The sequence below is a fragment of the Lepidochelys kempii genome, chromosome 8, assembly GCF_965140285.1.
Source record: "Lepidochelys kempii isolate rLepKem1 chromosome 8, rLepKem1.hap1, whole genome shotgun sequence".
Lineage (NCBI taxonomy): Eukaryota > Metazoa > Chordata > Testudines > Cheloniidae > Lepidochelys > Lepidochelys kempii.
This window is the reverse complement of record NC_136387.1, coordinates 29,969,700-29,991,074: the sequence shown is the minus strand read 5'-3', so window position 1 is coordinate 29,991,074 and position 21,375 is coordinate 29,969,700. Positions and strand designations below refer to the sequence as shown.

Genomic DNA, 21,375 nt, shown 5'->3' with positions numbered 1-21,375 from the left:
GTTTCAGAGTAACAGCCGTGTTAGTCTGTATTCGCAAAAAGAAAAGGAATACTTGTGGCACCTTAGAGACTAACCAATTTATTTGAGCATAAACTTTCGTGAGCTACAGCTCACTTCATTGGATTCATACTGTGGAAAGTATAGAAGATCTTTTTATACACACAAAGCATGAAAAAATGGGTGTTTACCACTACAAAAGGTTTTCTCTCCCCCCACCCCACTCTCCTGCTGGTAACAGCTTATCTAAAGTGATCACTCTCCTTACAATGTGTATGATAATCAAGTTGGGCCACATCCAGCACAAATCCAGGTTTTCTCTCCAACCCCCTCCCACCCACCCCACCCCCCCAGTAGGCACAGGCAACCTTAATTCTGGCATTTCCTAACTTTCAAAGGTTTGATTTTGCAACCTTCATGGTGTCCTCTTAATAGTGCTTTTTGGGTATAAATGAAAAATAGAATTGAGTATTAACATGTATAAAGGGGAACAATTTTGGTGGAAGAATGTTAGGTCTCTTCCATCCTTCACATGTGATTCTATTGCAGATTACGAACCCCAGGATGATACCCAAATTTGTAACACCACCATGAGTCTCACTTCAGCAACCCAATGTACATACTCAGTATATTAACACCTTATTAAGCTGTACACTTGTAGTAGATTTATCCTTATATCTCATATTGAAAATTTTAAACCCATGCCTGCATTGGACTTAATTCACCAATATGTCACTCCAATTTTACACTAGAATAACTCCACTGAAATGAATGGAGGCACAATTGCATAAAATCGGAGTAATCCAGAATTTAATCAAACTCGATGTACCTGAATCAGAAATGGCTGAACATTGAAGTTTGGGGCTTTGATTTAGATGCTGATCTGAACCTTTTATATTGAGAAACCAGTTGGAAAAGCATCAGGGGTTTCTAGTTTCAGTCAGCTCAGTAATACAGTAAGAGCAACTGTTTTCACTAAGATTATGCTTTTGCACTTCCAGCACTAGCCAGTACAAGTAACTAGTCAGGTGTGCAAAATATTTGAGTTGAACCAAACTTTTTCAAACCTCAGAACAGAGTCTGGGATTGTTTCAAGTCCGATGTCTTTTAGTATCTGGTTTACCAAGACTTAATATTGATTTGTTTTATTGCTAACCAACATTGTTGGTTATGTAGAATATATACTTCATTTTGGTAAATAATGGCTTCTCATAGCTCTAGACAAATAAGAGATATTCACTTAACATTATGGAAATATCTGTTACTGCACTTCTAGATATTCATTATCTCCTCTGACTACCTAGGGAAAAGCAAACAATGCTGCTTTCCCTGAGAAAACAGCTTTAACTTTCTGTTCATTCTGCCTTTAGCAAATGTGCTTCTTTGCCAAACCATTACATTTTAGGGAATTGATTTTGTGAGAGGGAGTAGGAGGGCATCCCAGTGGGGACTGTTCCACAGTCGGTAGGACAGGCAACTCAATATCAAGGGTTCTTGGTTCTATTTCTGGGGCTCTTGCTGCTTCATTGATACCCTTTGGGGAAGTTCTTGTTGATCAGTTTACCCAGAGAATGTACTTCATAGGGGTGTTGAAACTTAAATAATTAATTCTAGGTGAAGCTTTTGTGATTGTAAGAATAAAGGTGTTCTAGAAGTGAAAAATATCCTTTCCATTGTCTTTTTTAAAACTGAAGTTTCTATGATGCATTTTACAAATTTGATTTTGCATATATTAAATTACACCAACAGAAACGTTTAAAATAGGAAGTGTGTGAAGCATATCTTATAGAATAAATCCATTATTTTCAGTCATTTACTGAATGACTGTACATAAGAACTTGGTCTGCACTGAAATTTGGCTTTAAACATCTCAACCTGGAGGCGAGTCTTTAGATTTTTTTTTTTCAAAATTAATTTCCTTTTAAATAAAAGCAACACCCATCAAATTTGGGGGCAGAGGAAAGATAGTTCAGCAATTCAAATTGTGCTTTCTCCTGAAGTTAATAATAGATTTTTCCCATCAATTTTCCAATATATAATGTGTCTTAGACAAGTACAGTATTTCTGAACATACCTAATGACTGTTCCAATGGAGGCTCCCCAGGGAAGGAAAGCAGAGTTTCTCTACTCTATTTGAGTCATATAATACGATCTTCACTCACTGCTGTAAAGTGGCTCTGGACATCTTTACGTGTCAGTTTTGCCTACTGCTTTCAGATGTCACCGTAAACTGTCCCTGACTGCTTATGCTCACCATCAAGAAACAATTTCCTACTCTTTAGGCTTAAAACATGTACACGGAGAACTTTCCACTGAGAAAAAGGACATGAAAATTGCAGCTATTTTAGATGAACTGAACAATCAATGTAGAAGATGTAAATCAGTGATAAATGGTGGGAATAAAAACACTTTCATGTGCAGAGATGGGTTGAGGAGGACATGTAGTTTTGTTTTGTCTGGGTATTATCATGTGCAGTTTGAATAGAAATGTTCAGGTTCTATTTATATTGCTAGTAGGTAAATTCTGCTTTGTGTAGTATTTGCTAAACTCTCAAAGGGAAGAGAGTGAGGTAGATCAGTAATAAAATATTTACAGATTTGTTGAATGAGATGTTTGACATAGATGTTTCGGTATTAAAATAGGTACAAATAAGCAATCACTACACAAGATTTCAGCTGTGTATCTTAGATATTTACTTACTTTCTGATTTGTCAAATGTGACTATTGTCACCTCCAGTGACAAGAAGGTGCATTATATTTTTACTAAGTCTGATAATTGTACACATTTTTATGGTTGCTTCATCATTTTTTTTAGATTGTTCTGGCCAATTATAATTTTGACATTTGTAATAGGTAGCCGCATGCAGATGAATTTCACCAGGGCAAGCTGTGTAGGAGTTTGTAATCTTGGGAGTATTTTCTGAAGCTTCCTTTCAGCTCACCAGACACATAAATCTGGCTCTGTTAATAAAAAGGAATTTGTATGAACAATAAGGACAATAACACATACCAAGTAATCAAATTGACTAACTTTAGGTCAATCAATGCAGACTAGGACATTCAGAACAAAAAACCTCCGAGATCTTGTTTTATACACAGTATACAGTGTTGGCTGAAATATTGCAGGAAGGAGATTGTATTGTATCATGTGTGTATGCATCTTGAAAGTTCATTATGAAAGTGCAGAAGACATCAGGGAAAATAAATATGGAATACAAAAGCATGAATTTTATATAAAATGTGCTAATCTGTTTTATTATTGCAGGCAGGTGCTATGATGTTTGATTTGTATGTTTGTTTTGCTGCTGCTTTTATTAAATGAACCTGTGGGTTTTGATGGATGTTTTCACTGAAAGGATATACAACATGTAGAATCTAGTTAACAGAGCCCTAAAACATCTGTTTTGTTGACAAAATACTATAAGTGACAGCACTTTATCGCACAGGGAAAGTATTTGCACCTTTCCCACCTGTCCTTGTTTTTCACCTTTTCTTCTGATCCCTTTTCCTTGTCAATGTTGTAGGTATGTAGTACAAATAGATTTTAAAAAACTGTGGGATTGTGCACAAATTATATAATCGATTATATGCTGACTATTTTTCCTTTCAAATAGTTTACTATTAGGTAACGCTTCCAGCAAATCTACAATAATTATTTGTATTAAAACTTCAAGAAAGTAATAACACGAAATGTCAATATTGTAAATTCACACACAGCCTCAAAACTCGGCATTGGTTATTCTGGTAACCAAACAGTCTTGGTGTGCTGATGTTCAGGACCTACACTGGAGGTTTTCTGCCAGACATATAGAGGAATTGTAAGCCCTGAAGACTGGGGATAGGATGTCAGCCTGCTAAGGATTAATGAGTATAATGAGATAACCATGTGGCTCATTAAGGATTTAGATGTTCTTCTTGTGACAAAGCAGAACAAAAAAGCAGAGATAAGTCCAAATGCGACATATACATTAGTTGATACTGATTAGTTGGAAACAACTTGTTTACGTGTATGAAATTTAGCTAAAATCAGATTGTCAAGGTGCAATGGTGTTTTCCAATACATAAAATCAGAATCCTCAAATACTGCCGAGCTGGAGAGGGCTTAGAGGTTGAACAAGCCTCTTGGTAACAGACTCAGCCCTTGGGCCCTGTAAGCTTTGCATTGTTTATGTATAATAAAAATTAAGACCCTAATCCTGCACTGAGAACCACACATGCAGAGCCCCACTAAAGTTAGTGCGGTGACATGTGATATGGGCTTCTGCCTGCAGAGTTCTTACTGCTGAAGTGGTCCCAAGTTTCTTGGCCCTCTTCTTGCCAAGGCATCTTGGCATGTGTACCAATGCACACCTAATGAATGGAATGTGTAGCTCTAGGCCCCATTTCAGCAGCGGGGGATTGGGAAGAGCCAAATATCCCCCTCAAGCAAAGTAACTCTTTCCTTCCCAGATCCACACACAGGGGCCCCCGTGCACACAGACCTCTCACTCCCCTGTGGAAGCATGGGCAAGGCAGCCCCATGCAGAGTAGGGTGATTCTGGACAGAAAATGGGTTATATTTAATGGTGGAAGCAGCAAAACATTGTTTCACATTCAACCCAGAAAAACTGTGTTTGGCCTTGTTTAACTCTTGCTGTTGCTATGACCGTGTCAGTTAACATAAGGGGAACAGTCACCTGTTGAGCTCCCCATTAGTGCCTGAAGCTACTTATGGGGGAGAAACTGCATAGACCCTCTCACCACCTCTTACAACATCACTCCAGCAAAGCATACCGAAGAGAGTATTTGAAGCCAGGTTTCTGCTGTCCTGACTGGGAGTCCAGTAAGCCCTGGAACCTGCCCCACTCGGGCCTGTTTTCCTTCTCAACCCCAGCCCACAAACTGACATCTTCTAGGAGGGAGTTGGGAGCCCTCTTCTTCCCACCTCTACCAGCCAGAAGAGAAACTCCTGCGACCACCACTACTGCTGCTGCTTTGAGGAACAACCTCCAGGGAGGGAAGCCACCTATTGAAGCCTCAATGAGGTCATGATAGGCAGAAGCATGGTGTGTTGAGACTCCTGTGGGTGTCTGGAAGCGGAAGGGTTAATGGATTAGGGAAGCAGGAGAGCATGACACTGATGGATTTATTGAGAAGCAAAGCAAAGAGCAGAGTATTTTATCCAGGGTCTGCCACATGCATCAGTTTGGGACCCTCTTGTTCAGGTGTATCAGCATGTCAGTCATCCGGCTGCTTCTGAAGAAAGACACATCCACATGTTCTAGATAAACTAGGTTCAAAAACAGAAAGCTACTGCAGAGCACAGCAGCAGAAAAGAAATATTAGGACCAGCTTCCTGTCTGTTTGGAGAGTACCTAACACAAGGAAGTGCTTGATTCAGACTGAGGCCTCTCCTCTCTAGCATATGGAAAATACTCTGTTGTATCTTATGGATTCATACAATGGTTGCTAAATTCAGCATTTACAAGTTAGTAGTGAAAGTGCTGTTGATAATGGACTCAATGAACTGCAGATACCATGGTGCCAATTGTTGAGTTTTTAATAGAGACCGCAAAACCAGAGGCCAGAACAAGCCCTTAAAGTGCAACTACATTGTTTCTACTCTAAAAGATGTCAGCTGTCACACTAGAGAGCTCTTTGCTGAGCATTGCTATCCAAATAGGTTAGTGTACACAGATTTATTTTAAGAGACCATTTCAGGCTTGACAATTCCAATGGCAATTTTGGCTGCTGAAGATCTGCCCTTAGTTAGATAAATAGTTAAAAATTCAGTCAAGAATTCCATCACTAGCTTTTTAATGATGCAGTATGGATCGGAAGAATCTACAGCCCATAGTTGTGTGAACAACTTTTCATTATCACTTGAAGGAAGAGTTGAACTGATAGGTGGAAACTCATAATCCTGCTCCATGGCTTTGGGTTAATCCTGAAAATTTGCAGCCATGTTGAAATGGAGTAGCGCAAACAGAGAAGAGCAAGTGCCTTGAGAAACCAAAGGAAAAACTAATGAGGAAGAAGTGGTCATACTTGGATAAGTGGATGAAAATCCATGTAGGTAAACAATCTTTTGTTTTCTAATGAGTCCTAACTCATGTTTGTACCCATACCTGAGTCCTAACTCATGTTTCCTTAAAACTACTGTAATGTTTCAGACCTTATGTAAAAGCTGAGCAACATGACTTGTTGGTGAATTAATCTGCAGTGTCCGTGTGTTTAGAAACTGCTTAGATATTTATCAGTCTAATCATTTCTGATCCAAAGTCACATGTTGATCTCTGGTATGCATTAGATCCAAGTTCTGTGAGGCTAATTTTTGAAACTGACAGATTTCCAATTTCCAAGATTTCCAAAAAAAAGATGATGGAGGTTAGGGCATGGGAGATAGTCAGCTAGTTCTTTAATAAAACAATACTTAACAAAACACTAGGGACGTGGAGGGAAGTTGCTATCTGCCCTCTTGTTTTAGGATGCGAGGGCAGGTTGCTGACCACAGCTCCTCCACCCCATAAGAAACCATGAAGTGGGAAGGTAAAGTTTGAGTCCTGTTGGGAAGAAATAAATTCCCTTGGTTGCAGTGGAAAAATAATGGTTTCATTATGATTCATAATAAATAGTATTGATTTTAGTTGGAAGGCACTCAGATACTATGGTGATGGTGGCAGTATAAATCCCTAAGACAGTGAGAGAACATTCAGTGTTGTATAATGGTAGTAGCAGCAGAAGCTCCATTTAGGAAGGGAGTGAAAGCTTTAAAACAACAGGAGAGTGCAAAGAAATATATTTAGAATATTTGGTGTTCCTGTATCCCAAAACACACACAGCCATTAAAGCATTTCTGCTGGCTTTTGGATGAGGAAGGGAGAGAAGAGGGGCAAAGGCCACCACTCAGCAGGGCCAACCCACAAAGCTTCTGAAGCAACAAGACTGTGCATTTTGACCTCAGACTTTGTTTACATGCTGTCCAAATCACTTATTGGCATTGTTTTGTTGTGCACTGCAGTAATTCAGTACAAATAGAATTTTACTTTGTTCCTTTAATGACATAGTAAGAAGCTGTTACTGATAGGGTAAATGCAAAGCAGTATTTTTTCATAACCACAGTGCATTTTACATAGTGCTTACCTTTTGGTACATACTTTGATACAGTGACCTAGGGATATGTTAGTGTAATTATAATGGAACTAATGTTGCAGAGTGTGACAGGCCATTCAAGTCAGGAAAGGGTTCAGCAGACCTAGGTCCTGTTTCAACACCTCTGTAATCAAACAGAAGAGTAAATCTGATGCCTGACCAGTTCCTGTTACGGGCCAAACAAATTCAGCAGACTTCCTTCATCAAAGTCCCAAGCATAAGGTGTGGCAACTTTTAAAATGCATCTCACCTTACTCAAGTATCAGGAGGAATCACACTTCTCATTGGGTTTCTGATGCTGCCTAGAGATCATAGAATCATAGAATATCAGGGTTGGAAGGGACCTCAGGAGGTCATCTAGTCCAACCCCCTGCTCAAAAGCAGGACCCATACCCAATTAAATCATCCCAGCCAGGGCTTCGTCAAGCCTGACCTTAAAAACTTCTAAGGAAGGAGATTCCACCACCTCCCTAGGCAACGCATTCCAGTGTTTCACCACCCTCCTAGTGAAAAAGTTTTTCCTAATATCCAACCTAAACCTCCCCCACTGCAACTTGAGACCATTACTCCTTGTCCTGTCCTCTTCCACCACTGAGAATAGTCTAGAACCATTGTCAAGGTTCCTCCCCCACTCTGAACTCTAGGGTACAGATGTGGGGACCTGCATGAAAAACCTCCTAAGCTTATCTTTACCAGCTTAGGTCAAAACTTCCCCAAGGTACAAAATATTCCACCTGTTGTCCTTGGACTGGCCGCTACCACCACCACCAAACTAATACTGGTTACTGGGGAAGAGCTGTTTGGACGCGTCCTTCCCCCCAAAATACTTCCCAAAACCTTGCACCCCACTTCCTGGACAAGGTTTGGTAAAAAGCCTCACCAATTTGCCTAGGTGACTACAGACCCAGACCCTTGGATCTTAAGAACAATGAACAATCCTCCCAACACTTGCACCCCCCCCTTTCCTGGGAAATGTTGGATAAAAAGCCTCACCAATTTGCATAGGTGACCACAGACCCAAACCCTTGGATCTGAGAACAATGAAAAAGCATTCAGTTTTTTACAAGAAGACTTTTAATAAAAAATAGAAGTAAATAGAATTAAAGAAATTCCCCCTGTAAAATCAGGATGGTAGATACCTTACAGGGTAATTAGATTCAAAAACATAGAGAACCCCTCTAGGCAAAACCTTAAGTTACAAAAAAGATACACAGACAGAAATAGTTATTCTATTCAGCACAATTCTTTTCTCAGCCATTTAAAGAAATCATAATCTAACACATACCTAGCTAGATTACTTACTAAAAGTTCTAAGACTCCATTCCTGGTCTATCCCCGGCAAAGACCCAGCATACAGACAGACACAGACCCTTTGTTTCTCTCCCTCCTCCCAGCTTTTGAAAGTATCTTGTCTCCTCATTGGTCATTTTGGTCAGGTGCCCGCGAGGTTACCTTTAGCTTCTTAACCCTTTACAGGTGAGAGGAGCTTTCCCCTGACCAGGAGGGATTTCAAAGGGGTTTACCCTTCCCTTTATATTTATGACAACCATCCTCTCTGGAACTACCTCTCACGTAGCTGAAAGCAGCTATCAAATCCCCCCTCATTCTTCTCTTCCGCAGACTAAACAATCCCAGTTCCCTCAGCCTCTCCTCATAAGTCATGTGTTCCAGACCCCTAATCATTCTTGTTGCCCTTCGCTGGACGCTCTCTAATTTATCCACATCCTTCTTGTAGTGTGGGGCCCAAAACTGGACACAGTACTCCAGATGAGGCCTCACCAATGTCGAATAGAGGGGGGACGATCACGTCCCTCGATCTGCTCGCTATGCCCCTACTTATGCATCCCAAAATGCCATTGGCCTTCTTGGCAACAAGGGCACACTGCTGACTCATATCCAGCTTCTCGTCCACTGTCACCCCTAGGTCCTTTTCCGCAGAACTGCTGCCTAGCCATTCGGTCCCTAATCTGTAGCTGTGCATTGGGTTCTTCCGTCCTAAATGCAGGACCCTGCACTTATCCTTATTGAACCTCATCAGATTTCTTTTGGCCCAATCCTCCAATTTGTCTAGGTCCCTGTATCCTATCCCTGCCCTCTAGCGTATCTACCACTCCTCCCAGTTTAGTACCATCTGCAAATTTGCTGAGAGTGCAATCCACACCATCCTCCAGATCATTTATGAAGATATTGAACAAAACCGGCCCCAGGACCGACCCCTGGGGCACTTCACTTGACACCGGCTGCCAACTAGACATGGCACCATTGATCACTACCCGTTGAGCCCGACAATCTAGCCAACTTTCTACCCACCTTATAGTGCATTCATCCAGCCCTTACTTCCTTAACTTGCTGACAAGGATACTGTGGGAAACCGTGTCAAAAGCTTTGCTAAAGTCAAGATACAATGCATCCTCTGCTTTCCCTTCATCCACAGAACCAGTAATCTCATCATAGAAGGCGATTAGATTAGTCAGGCATGACCTTTCCTTGGTGAATCCATGCTGACTGTTCCTGATCACTTTCCTCTCATGTAAGTGCCTCAGGATTGATTCTTTGAGGACCTGCTCCATGATTTTTCTGGGGACTGAAGTGAGGCTTACTGGCCTGCAGTTCCCAGGATCCTCCTTCTTCCCTTTTTTAAAGATTGGCACTACATTAGCCTTTTTCCAGTCATCCGGGACTTCCCCCGTTCGCCACGAGTTTTCAAAGATAATGGCCAATGGCTCTGCAATCACAGCCGCCAGTTCCTTTAGCACTCTCGGATGCAACTCATCCGCCCCCATGGACTTGTGCACGTCCAGTTTTTCTAAATAGACCCTAACCACCTCTTTCTCCACAGAGGGCTGTGGAGAAAGAGGTGGTTCGGGACTCTTTAAAAAAACCTCTTTCTCCACAGATCCCCCACCTTCCTCCCTGACACTGCTATTCCCAGTCCACAACTCTTCACAGCACATCCCACTGGGAGGAATTAAGTAATTTCCCACTACTGACCTTGACTTGCTACCCTGCAAATCCTTGCACTCAGGATAGGCTATCCTTCCTTCAGCCAAGTCCAGAGGACTAACACCTTCCCGATGACCTTTGAATAGGCTTTATGTATCCTGTCAGACAAATGAGAACTATCAAGGTACTGATGCCCCTCTTTTTCTACCAGATATTTCTTTCAGCTCTTGGCCACTCAAATGGTGCAAGCCTATAAGAACCTTAGCCATTGAAGCAGAGCAACATGACCCATTGAGTACTTTGGCTGTTGTACGTTACTTTATGCTTTCCCAGCAGGGACGTTCATGGCTGCCTCTTGCGGAAGGGACATTTTCTGACACATCTCAAGCACAGCAGAACAACACTGTTAATAGACCGTGGCTGTCTCATTTGTAGACTCTATTCATTTGACAGCTAAGAATTATCAGTACTGATGTTTCGCTCCCTCTCTCTCTTTTTTCCCAAGCTAGTGATTTGTCTGTGTTATGGGTAGACTTGACAAACCATTACACATTAGCGGCTGAGATGTTGTTTGAAATGGGAAAATTGCTAGCAAACTGCTCCATTAGCAAGCCAAGTAACAAATTATTTTTTCCCCCCATGAAAATGAGATAGCTGAGGCCTAAATTAATATGGCTGTCTCCCCCACTCTGTAATGGGCATTACTCTTCAAGACAAATGGCTTTGTCACTCCAAAGAATGTGATCTGGCTCTAAGAAAGCTACGTTAGGTGGTGATTGTTTATCTTTTTGTGTTTTCCTGCATGTGTTTGAGTAGTGTAAGCACCAGATGAGATTTGAAAAGATTTGCACCTTAGTGAACCTTGAGATGGATTAGGATGGGATTTTGAGTGCTTATTCTTTGTCAGAGGATTATTTGTCACCTTTAAGTGCATCCTTTCCCCCTTGCTTTTTCTAACTGTTTTGTTTACTATCTGCTCTTAGTGCCACAAAGTCATTTAAAAATCAAAAAGATCTTCTCCCATGTCACACTATTAGAAAAAAAAAATGTATTTGAATCCATCAGGCCTTCTGCGTTTTCCAGGCTCTGATACTTTATTAGAGGAGAATAAAGGAAATTGCTTTTGTCCTTTGACATCCACTGTCACTGAAGCTTTAAAAGTAAAACTTCCAAAGGCAGACGCAACACTGTTTCATGTCAGAAGGGGGAAGTGCAGCATCTAGAATACATGTGGGCAGTATGAATGGTGTTCTCAGGCAGCAGCTGACATGGCAGAATGAAGAGGATAACTGAATGGATGAGCAAAAGCCCATGAGAAGGTTGAACAGTACCTTTCATATAGAGTCAGTTTATTCCATCAGTCTTTACAGTGTGTTCTCATGGATTCCACTTGTTCGGTGCTGTGTCTGTTAAACACAGCTGGTTGCAAAATGTTAGTGAAAATGAAATTTGGATGAAGAATGGAAATAAATTTTCCTGAAATTTTTTCTTTATTTTCCAACTATTTACTTTTACATTTTGACTTCAAATCCAAACTACAGAAATCTAGAACAGGGGGGAAAGGGTTCAAATAGCCAATACAGATTATTATTTTGTGCTTGCATCTTTCATCAGAAGATCTCAGAATGCCTCTCAAAAATTGTTTCCTAATATTCCTTCACCAACCACTGAAATCTGTCTCCTCTGCGGCAGAAAAAAATTTGCTCTTTAACAACATACAGCAACCCCATCCAACACACTAGAACATGGGCTAAAGAATGCTGTCTACCTGAAGATGCAAATTAGATCAATTTCATTCTGCCAAGCTCTACTCTTAAAATAGAATTTAACCAGGATGTACAGGTTACCACACACCTTTTTTTTTGGGGGGGGGGGTGCAAAGTGTTACATGATCTGGTAAGAACCTCCATTTTCCATCTCATTTGAAAGATTGTGCTTGCTAGCACCACTGTTCCCCATTATTCCATGGTGAGTCAGCACTGGCTCAGGGTGAAGAGTGACCTCTCAGAACCATCAGCACCTAATGTTCTTCTGACAGAACCTAATTGTTCCTTGGATATCTCCCATCTAATACTGACCTGTACGCATGTTGCCTAGCTAGTGAGGTCAGGCAAGGTAGTAGTACAAACTAGTAATGTGAATCACTTACGTTTTTCACATTTCTATTAATATAAAAATGAATTGCCATTTTCAGCTTGTACCCACAGTTCCATAACATGCATTTATGAATAAAGAAATTGTAAAGCCCAAGTTTCTACTTCAGATTTTGCAATTATGCCTTTTAATATTATATAGTAAATGTTGACTGTGCTTTGTGGCAAGTTTGGAATCTACATGCTTACTTGCATGACCACATTATCATGATAGGGCCCACTAAGCATCATCTGTTCGGCCTAGAACCCCACGGAAAGGACTTCTTAAAAATTAAATAAAATCAAGAGCTTATTGCGGAACTAAACTGAAAATACAGCGGCATGTGATACCACCCTTGACCATCTATTTTCATTACAGCCCATCTGCTCCTCATTTGTGGTGAGTGGTGAAGAACTCAATGCTGCTTCTGAGTGTTACTGGCCAACTCCCTGTGAGACAGCCCTCTGGCATCCTAATTTCTCTTTCTTTCCCCCCACTCTGTCCTCCTCTAGGTTATTTATTTTTCACATTTGCAGGAGGTGTGGGCTTTAATCCCTAGTGATTGCAATTTGGGGTGTGTACATGTTGGGGAAGCAGAGGGAGGAGAGTTGGTATCTTTTACATATCATTGCTTTTGTTCTCTATGTGACATTTTCCTGTGTACTTCAAAGAATTATTAATACAGGGCCAAGTTTTCACCCAGGCTAACCTCATCTTGCAATTCTGTTCAATTGATTGCTCCTGTGGAAATAGATATGCACCTCTTAAGCATGTGAAACCCCAATTTGTATCTGCAAAGTGGTAGTTGGCGCACAACTCCAGACTTTGTTCATAGAAATTAGTGCACAGGCAAACTTTTGTGAGTTTGTAATGCAAAAGGCTTCACTGAAAAGTTGACCTCCGAATGTCTAGAAAAAGTCTGTTGCAACTCTGGGTAGCACATGCACACTAAAACACCAGTGTGCTGATATCCGCAGCAATTTGCATTTCACTGTTCATTCCCCTGCAATCCAGTGCATGTGCGTACCATACTATTTAGGACTAACTGGGAGGGAAATCTTATACAGAGACTTAAATCACAGAATAATTGAGATAATTAAGTGAGATAATGGATCCACAAAATAGGTATGGTATCAGTAAAGTTTAATGGCAATGACTACATACTCATTGTTTTATTTGTTTTTCAGTTCCACTAAACTGTTTCCTGTAAAACAGCCAAAATAGTGAAAATGCATTGGGGGAAGTGGGATTTTTGTTTACTCATTGCAGGCACTGATCATTTGGAGGATATTCTCTGAAGCAAAGAGCTATAGGCTTCATAAGCTCCCTCTTCATTCTCCTGCAGTCCTTTAAGACACACATGCTTCACCTTCTTGCTGCACTGCATTTTATCTCCATACTCATACTTTCACGTTTTTGTTTCTCTCTTCCATGTGGTTGCAGCAGTAATCAATGCTGATTAACTCCATGTCATCTCAGGGAGTTGTTTTCTTAAGTACCTATCACCATGTTTTCTTTTAAAGAAAGGAGTGTGTTGGGTTGCCTTGGCCCCTTTGGGGTCGGTGAGGTGCTTTTGTATTTCAGCTCTCTACCATTTCCAACAACAGTGATTGGTGACCGTGCCAACATAGTCAAAACTCAGGATATTATGAAGTTCTTGGAAAAAAATCTTTTTTTTTTCTTTTCTTTTTTCTTTTTGTAAAATAGAGCCTTAATAGCCTTGAATGCCAGTGTCAGATTTGGATATAAGAATTTTTGATAACATAAGTTGAGTATTTTGAGTTTAGCTTATTGGGATTCACTTTTATTATTAACCTGTGAGATCACAAGGCCTGTTCTTGAGGATTATGGGAACCTTTTAAAATATCTACTTAGAAACTTTTTTATGAAAATATATTTCAGAAACTCATTTAAGTTTTATATTTCTCAGTCAATCTTGTGTGTTTTATTTTACTGTTAATCTCATCCATAGTGTTTTATATAGGATGCCTCTCTGTATATGGCATTAAAAATAGACCCTAGTATTCTAAGGTAGTGAAAAAAGTGTTTTGTTTCCTCTCTTGGGACCTCTCCTTTTATTTCTTGAGTGGCATCAAAAGAGGCAAAAAACCTTATGCTTTTTATCTAGCATTTTCTTTTTTCAAAGTATATCACAAATAGATACTAATCCTTGCAACACCTATGTGAGGTAGATAATAAGGCATTATTATTCCCAAATTATGAATGGGAAAACTGATACAGAAGTTATTTATAAGGCCTTGTCTAAAAAAGTGACACAGTGAGTTAATGACATAGCCAGGTCTAGAACTTAAGAGTTCCTTGCTTTTACCCCCATGCTTTACAAACAGATCTACTTATCCATGAGAGAACATGGTCTAGTGGTCTGACATTGCAGACCAAATTCTATCTTAAGTAACTATATTGGGAGTTGTGGACATATGCATAAAAAGTATTGTCTTAGATCTCAGCTTGAAAGCATCCTTTATCTACTTCAGAGAAGAATAATAGAGCAACTTCTTTGAGGTGGAAATTTGCCATCCTTTTGTAATAACTGCTTTGTACATGGAGGGAAATGATATTTTTTTCCTTATCCTTAGTGAGAAATATTACAATATACATCAGAAATCTTCTGTTAATTCGGTTGGCCCTGAAGATGCAGGTGGTGATTTGCAATGTGTCTATCTTGAGAAAGGACAAAGTGAGCTTAGCTCCCACAGAACTAAATTTACCATCTTACTGTGACATACTTCGTAATTGGGTTTTCTTTTTTTGGTCGAAATTTGATTAGTCAGAAAGATGAATTTGTTTCCTAAAAAAGCCATTTGCTGAATTTTAGTGGCTTTCAAAAGAAAATCTGTTTCAAATATAGTTTTATATTTTTGTACAAAAAAAGTTATAACATTTAATGTTATTCCTGCGTTACAATCTTATATTTAATGTTTATATTACTCTGTTTGTTTTTAGACGCTTGGAACAGAATTCCATCAAAACAATTCCCACTGGAGCTTTTTCCCAGTACAAGAAACTTAAGAGAATGTAAGTTTAAAAATAAGACTACATGTAAGAGTGATACTTGTAGCTTGCACTATTTTGAACTTTATCTTCTTTATTTTTCAAATAAAAGACCAAATTCTGTGTTGAAACTACTGAGGGTTGTATAGATAAACTCTTTTTCAAAGTATAAAGCAGCATGGAATTGGCCCAGGATGCTTAACAGTGCATGAAATCCTTAATAACATGCAGATTCATTTCTCTATTGTGTAGCATATGAAGTAATTAATTGTTGTCCCCTTTATTTCTTTCCAAACATTGAATTCCTTTCCTCAGAGAAGATTTTGAGTTATAATTATTTTCTCTTCTGCATTCAGACATCTATTTGTAGGGTGAGCAGATGTCCCGTTTTTAAAGGGGCAGTCCTGTTTTTAAGCCCTTCTGCAGTTGTCCTGACTTTTTCTTAAAAATGGGCAAATTATCCCATATTTTCTGTCTTTCCCCATCAGTACTGGTGGGTCCTGCTGCTGGCTGGATCCCTGCTCGCCAGCCTCCCCCCCACCAGCAGTGAGTGGGGGTCCAGTGGCCAATGATGGGAGTGGGTGTGCAAGGCTGGTGGTGGGGCAAAGCTGCAGTGCATGGGGCTGGCTGATCCTGCTGCTGGTCTGTCAGCGCAGCCCTTTGCTGCGTGCCGGCTCTTGGCCAGCATGGCCCCACCCTCCGTCCTCTTTCCAGCTGGCACTGGCTGCAAGCTGTGGTCGCTGGTGAGTGCAGGCAGGTGCCAGGCAGTAGCCAGTTATGTGCCGCCAATGCTGCCCACCCATCAGCCATTTACATGCTCCCCCTATCACTGTCCTCTCCCTGCTTTGCCCCTTCACCCCGTCCCTCCAGCGCCGCTGCTCCTCCCTATCTCCCCCAGCAGCGCGTGTCCTATTCCTAGCATTGCGCAGAGAACCAGCCCCTGGTCAGAGTGCTCAGCTCAGTAACAGCCTGGCCAGCAGGCTTTTCCTTCCCTCACTATCTCTGGCTAGGCCAGCACCCCAGGAAAGCCCAAGACCCTCTGGCCCAGGGACTGACTACGAGGAGCTGAGCCCTGTGTGTGCCATAGTCACACACAGCCCTGGCACGGGGAAGCTTCTCCACCCGTCAGCTAAGCTCTGGAGTGGTGGGGGAGTGGCGGAAGCGATTTCCAGCCTGTTCGTGCCCCGACCCTGCAGGGTCCACAGCAGCCCCCCGGACAAGGGCTTAGCACCCTCTTCACCTTGACCGCCTACCCTGGGTCCTGCCCCCAGAGAGCGTGGGGCTGCTCCATCTCCTAGGCACCCTCCCCTGCTGAGCCACCTCTCTGACCAGGTTTGCTGAAGCCCCGCAGTAAGATTCCCTGGGCCCTGGTGCACAATGCATCCTTAGGGCTTAATCTCTTCCTGCCCGCAATGTAGCCGGGGGAGAGGAGGCGGCTGGGTTATGTCAGTGACCAGCAGCAGCAGCCATGTCTTCTAGCTGCCTTTCGACACTGTGCAGGCAGGAAGAGACAAGGTACTTCCCGTCACAGGGAGGGGAGGTTAGTGGGGGAAGAAATGAGTCCTGCAAAGACATGGTCCAGGTCATCCTGCCCCCAAACTCCCCTGTGGCTGGAAGCAGCTCCTGTCCCTTCCCTCCCACACAGTGCCAAAAGACTGCTGATGGCCACATTCTGGTGTGAACTCTGGCAGAAATCTGGAGGGGTTCATGTGACCCTACATGCCCCCTCCCCACATGTTGCCTCAGGAAGATGCGGTGCCAAGTAATAGGAGAGGCGGGACCGTCCCAGTGGCCCAGCCAGGAATGGAGGGTGGAGAGCGCCAAGCAAGGAGGGTCAGTTCTCCCCTGTGTGAGAGAGGTGTACGGGAGCGTGGGTGTGTCACCTCTCCCAGTGTGTGTGTGGAGTGTGTGTATGACCCCTCCCTGTGTGAACCCTAAAGCCTTAAAGATAAGGTAAATAAAAAGAAGTACTGCCTACTTGGATTCTTTTTAATAGGGGCTCAGTCAGTTTGATGTTAATTTGAATGTTTGTACTGCATAGTTCTGGTCGATTGCCACTGAACTCGCTTGAATACAAGTAATTTTACCAGGTGTCTTATATTCAGCATAGGGAAATATGGTCACCCTGTCTGTCTGCATCACTTTAATTTAGTTGCCATTGGTTGGGCAGGAGAGATGGTTCTTACAAGAGGGGTTTGAACTTTTGTAACAATATATTGTATGCCCTTGTTTTCTTAAGTATCCAAATTAGGTTGGTTTTCAAAACAAATATTCTAGGCTGTATAAACCTAAAAGAACCCTAATCTATTATGTTCAATATAGCTGCCCTAGATTTACATCAATAGTAAAAGAACAGAATTTGGAGGTATATATATATTTCTCCCCAGACGTGAAGTTGAGGCTCATATGAGAGATGCTGGACGGACACAGCAATGGAAATTGTTGTGTGCTTCTGGAAGTAGTACTAAACCCAAAATCATGGTAAAACAAGCTTCTGCTAAACTTGCCATCCCATCAATGTGCGTCAACACTCCTCTGCACCAGACACCTCTGGGGATGAGGACTAATTCAGTGTCCCTGGCCCCTTGCTGAGGCTGCTCATGAAGGCACCGTGGGTAGTGGGGGGTTTTATGTGAACGACTGCTTGATATGAGTAAGATTGATCCTATCAAATTGTTTCACATAAGAACTGAAATACCAAATAGTTAATGCTCTTTGACATGATCCCATGTTGAACAGTGGCTATTGGGTTAAGTTACTGTGCCACCAATCCAGGGTCATCAAGTTCCCAGAGTTGAGGAATTGTAAATAACCTGTAACTCTTTCATTATTTGTTACTATTTTAATTTTTTTCTGAGGTATTAGTAATATTAGAACTTGATGATCCTTTATTGTTATTTATGTTTTCATGATTGGTGCCTTCCAACTGTCAAGATATAGAAAATGATGCTTTTTTCCCTAACCATTCAGGACAATGCACAGTGGTGCTTATTATGAAAAGGATAACAGTAAAGGTTTTGTGTGCAAGAATTCCATTAGCAAGTTACATTAATAGGCTTTTGAAGCACTGTTGGCATAGGCTTTGAGATTATTCTTGAAAATACTGTTAAGTAGTATCATTAAAAATAGGTCTTTGCCATTTACAAATGTATATAAATGTACATATGGGAAAGACAGCCTTTATTGCAGTTCTGATTCTACACAGCCTTATTACTATTCCTGCCATGACAGTGAGACAGTAAACCATTATGCCAGATGTTAATTTAACATTATTTATCCACTTTTAGCAAGGAAATCCCCAAGTGCTTCACACACTTTATTGACACTGAAGAGATGGCTTCTATGGAGATCAAGAGATGTCCTTGTCAGTGTGTGGTAGAATAAATGTGACATTTCTCTGCTGTAACGTTGCTTCTGTCTCTTTAGTGAGGTTCAGAATTGTTGTGGAACAGTGAGGATCTGTAATCTGGACCAGTGCTCACCAGGGTTTGTGAAATCTAGTGGAGATCTATTTGTTCCATTACTGTTGGTGGTTATTGCCATCTCCATTTGGGACTGCAAGATTCTAGTATTACTAATACAAGCATGAACTGTGGTCAAGAAACTCGCTCTTAATACTAAAAGGCTCACCAGTCATGTCTCTAATCTTAATATTTTGGGAGATAGTGTTGAGCAGATTACAATTAGACAGCTCTGGAATCATCAGAAGTCTTCAGATTTTCTTAGCTCCTTTCTCTCTGCTGTTAGACCTAGTTATGGAATGACATGGAAACTGTGCTGGCCTCATTGGCTGATGACCTTCTAATGTGGGGAAAAGTGCATTTGTTCATGCTGATTCTTTAGAAATGGCAGGAGCCTTTGATATCAGAGGGATTAATAACATGTCTGGGGATCCTAAGAGTATACCAAGGAGAACAAAAGTTCCTCCATTCTTTCTCTGAAAGCAATCAGAGGGTGATATTATGCTAGTGCTGTGGAGTACCAGAAGGTTCTATCCTACTTCTTCTGCTGTTCCATGTACATGTGAGGATGTTAGGGGAAAAGGACTATTTCAGTATTTTGACGGTACTTAGCTCAGTTTCCTAAAAGATGGTGAAGTTTTTGTTTCCCAGTGTGTGGCTAAGATTAGACCTTGAGTTAGAGCTGGTTAGCTGAGGCTCAATCTAAATCAGACAGGTGGGATGAGGGCAACATCCTGAGGAGAGGGGAAAAGTTATAGCTGTTCCGTGGATTGAGAAGTTATGTTTGCCTTTAGTTAAAACTCACTATTTAGAGCGGATCCTTAACTGCCTCTGGATGTTCAGGTAGCAGCAGTAGCCAAGAGAACTTATGCCATCTTCTCTTGGTTGCAACTTTTCATCTGTCATGGACCTCAGTACAGTTATTCATGCCTCCACACATGGGTAACTACTGCAGCTCAATTTATCTAGCTCAGAAGGAAGATTTCACCCTTCTAGTAGTCAAATATATGGTTGCATAGTCTAGGGATTTGAAAATTTATAGAAACATCACTAAGCCATCTCCTACTATTTTACCTGTGCTTCTCGGGTGCATTTTGGGCACAAGACTGAGGACTCCAGCCCCCAGAAAGGTGTGGCTATAACAATATAACTGCACTTCTTTCTGATATTTAACATTAACACTTTTCATCTTAACAATAAACAGGTCACAAAGTTTCACACCCATCCAACTAATGTTGCAATATGACTGTTTCTCAAATTATTTTATGAATTGTGGGTTTGTTTGTTTTTCATTTTTCAACCAGCTCTAAACATTATTCAGTAGTTTGTCTCAAAAGCTCTTACAGAGGGCAGTAAAGAAACTTAAATCATCTTCATATGCTCTACAAGAAGCACAAGATATGCCTTCTACCCTGCTGCAGAGATAGAAGCAATTTGCACTCCTATACAGCAGCTGCATGCAGTCACCCTCAAGAGCAGTGGTGGGCAATCCATGCGGCCCAGCAGGGTAATCCACTGGCTGGCTGCGAGACAGTGTTTACATGAACCATCCGCAGGCATGGCTGCCCGCAGCTCCCGGTGGCTGCGGTTTGCTGTTCCTGGCCAATGGGAACTGCGGGAAGCGGCTGCCAGCACATCCCTGCAGCCTGCACCGCTTCCCGCAGCTCCCAATGGCTGGGAACGGTGAACCGTGGCCACTGGGGGCTGCGGGCGGCCGTGCCTGCGGACGGTCAATATCAACACTATCTTGCGGCCCGCCAGCAGATTACCATGATGGGCTGCATCCGGCCCACAGGCTGAAGGTTGCCCACCACTGCTCAAGAGTATGTTTATGAACCTTGTCAAAAAGTAAATCATTTATGTGTTGTCATGGGCATAAGGAGATGAGACTTTGAGATGGTTAATGAATTCTCTGCCTAGATGGAATCCTGATCAGTCTATTAAATTCCCAGCTAAAGAGCTGCAGTTCCACTCCGTGATTCTAGTGATATCCAAAACCATGTGCTCTGTGACCTAAACTGACTTAGTAATGAAAGGTTAGGAAAGCGTGTACCCGCTCTTTCTTGATGTAAATCAAGCACTAGAGTGGAGTGAACTTACCACAAAACAGCAGGCCATAGAAAGGAAACAAAAAGAAGAGCAAAATCTTAATTGAATCCTGTGCCTCAATCAAGGCAGGAGGAGATTCAGCCGTGCTATCTAAGTAACAGCACTGGAGCCTTGGCTCTAATGGAAAGGAAATAATGTGTCTAATTATCTTCTAATGCTGATCATACCACATCCGCAAGAGGTGGGTGAATGTCATCTCCCATGCTATTTATGCAGGGTCAGGCATCATTAGTTATACCCAGATTAACATCCTAAATTGGAGAGGGGGAGGTGGGACAAAATCTTTTGTTTCAATCAAAATGTGATATATACAGAAACAGGCTGCACTGAGATGTTTGATTCCGAAATAGGGTTCCCCTTTCAGATGTTAGGGTTCTGGTCTATCACATTGCTCTGCTCCATTGTAATGGGTTCAAAAATATTCCTGGATAGATGCCATAGTACAAACTTTGTGCCAAGAAATTTGGCTATTTCTATGAAGGCTGCTATTTGCATCTTACTGTCTAGACACAAAGGGCAGTCAACGTTAACTGATTTCCTAAACAGATTTCAGAGGGGAATGAAAGGGGTTCTTCTTTAGCAGACTTG

At 41.6% G+C, this 21,375-nt stretch overlaps 1 protein-coding gene across 2 annotated transcripts in view; it reads left to right on the top strand.

The window, feature by feature from the left end:
- Positions 1 to 21,375, top strand: part of SLIT3 (slit guidance ligand 3) — an 801,478-nt gene that overhangs the window by 547,485 nt on the left and 232,618 nt on the right. For both annotated transcript variants that reach the window (XM_073355953.2, XM_073355954.1), the window contains one exon: positions 15,170 to 15,241. In XM_073355953.2, the coding sequence (XP_073212054.1) occupies positions 15,170 to 15,241 (72 nt within the window). The remainder of the gene's footprint in view (positions 1 to 15,169; positions 15,242 to 21,375) is intronic.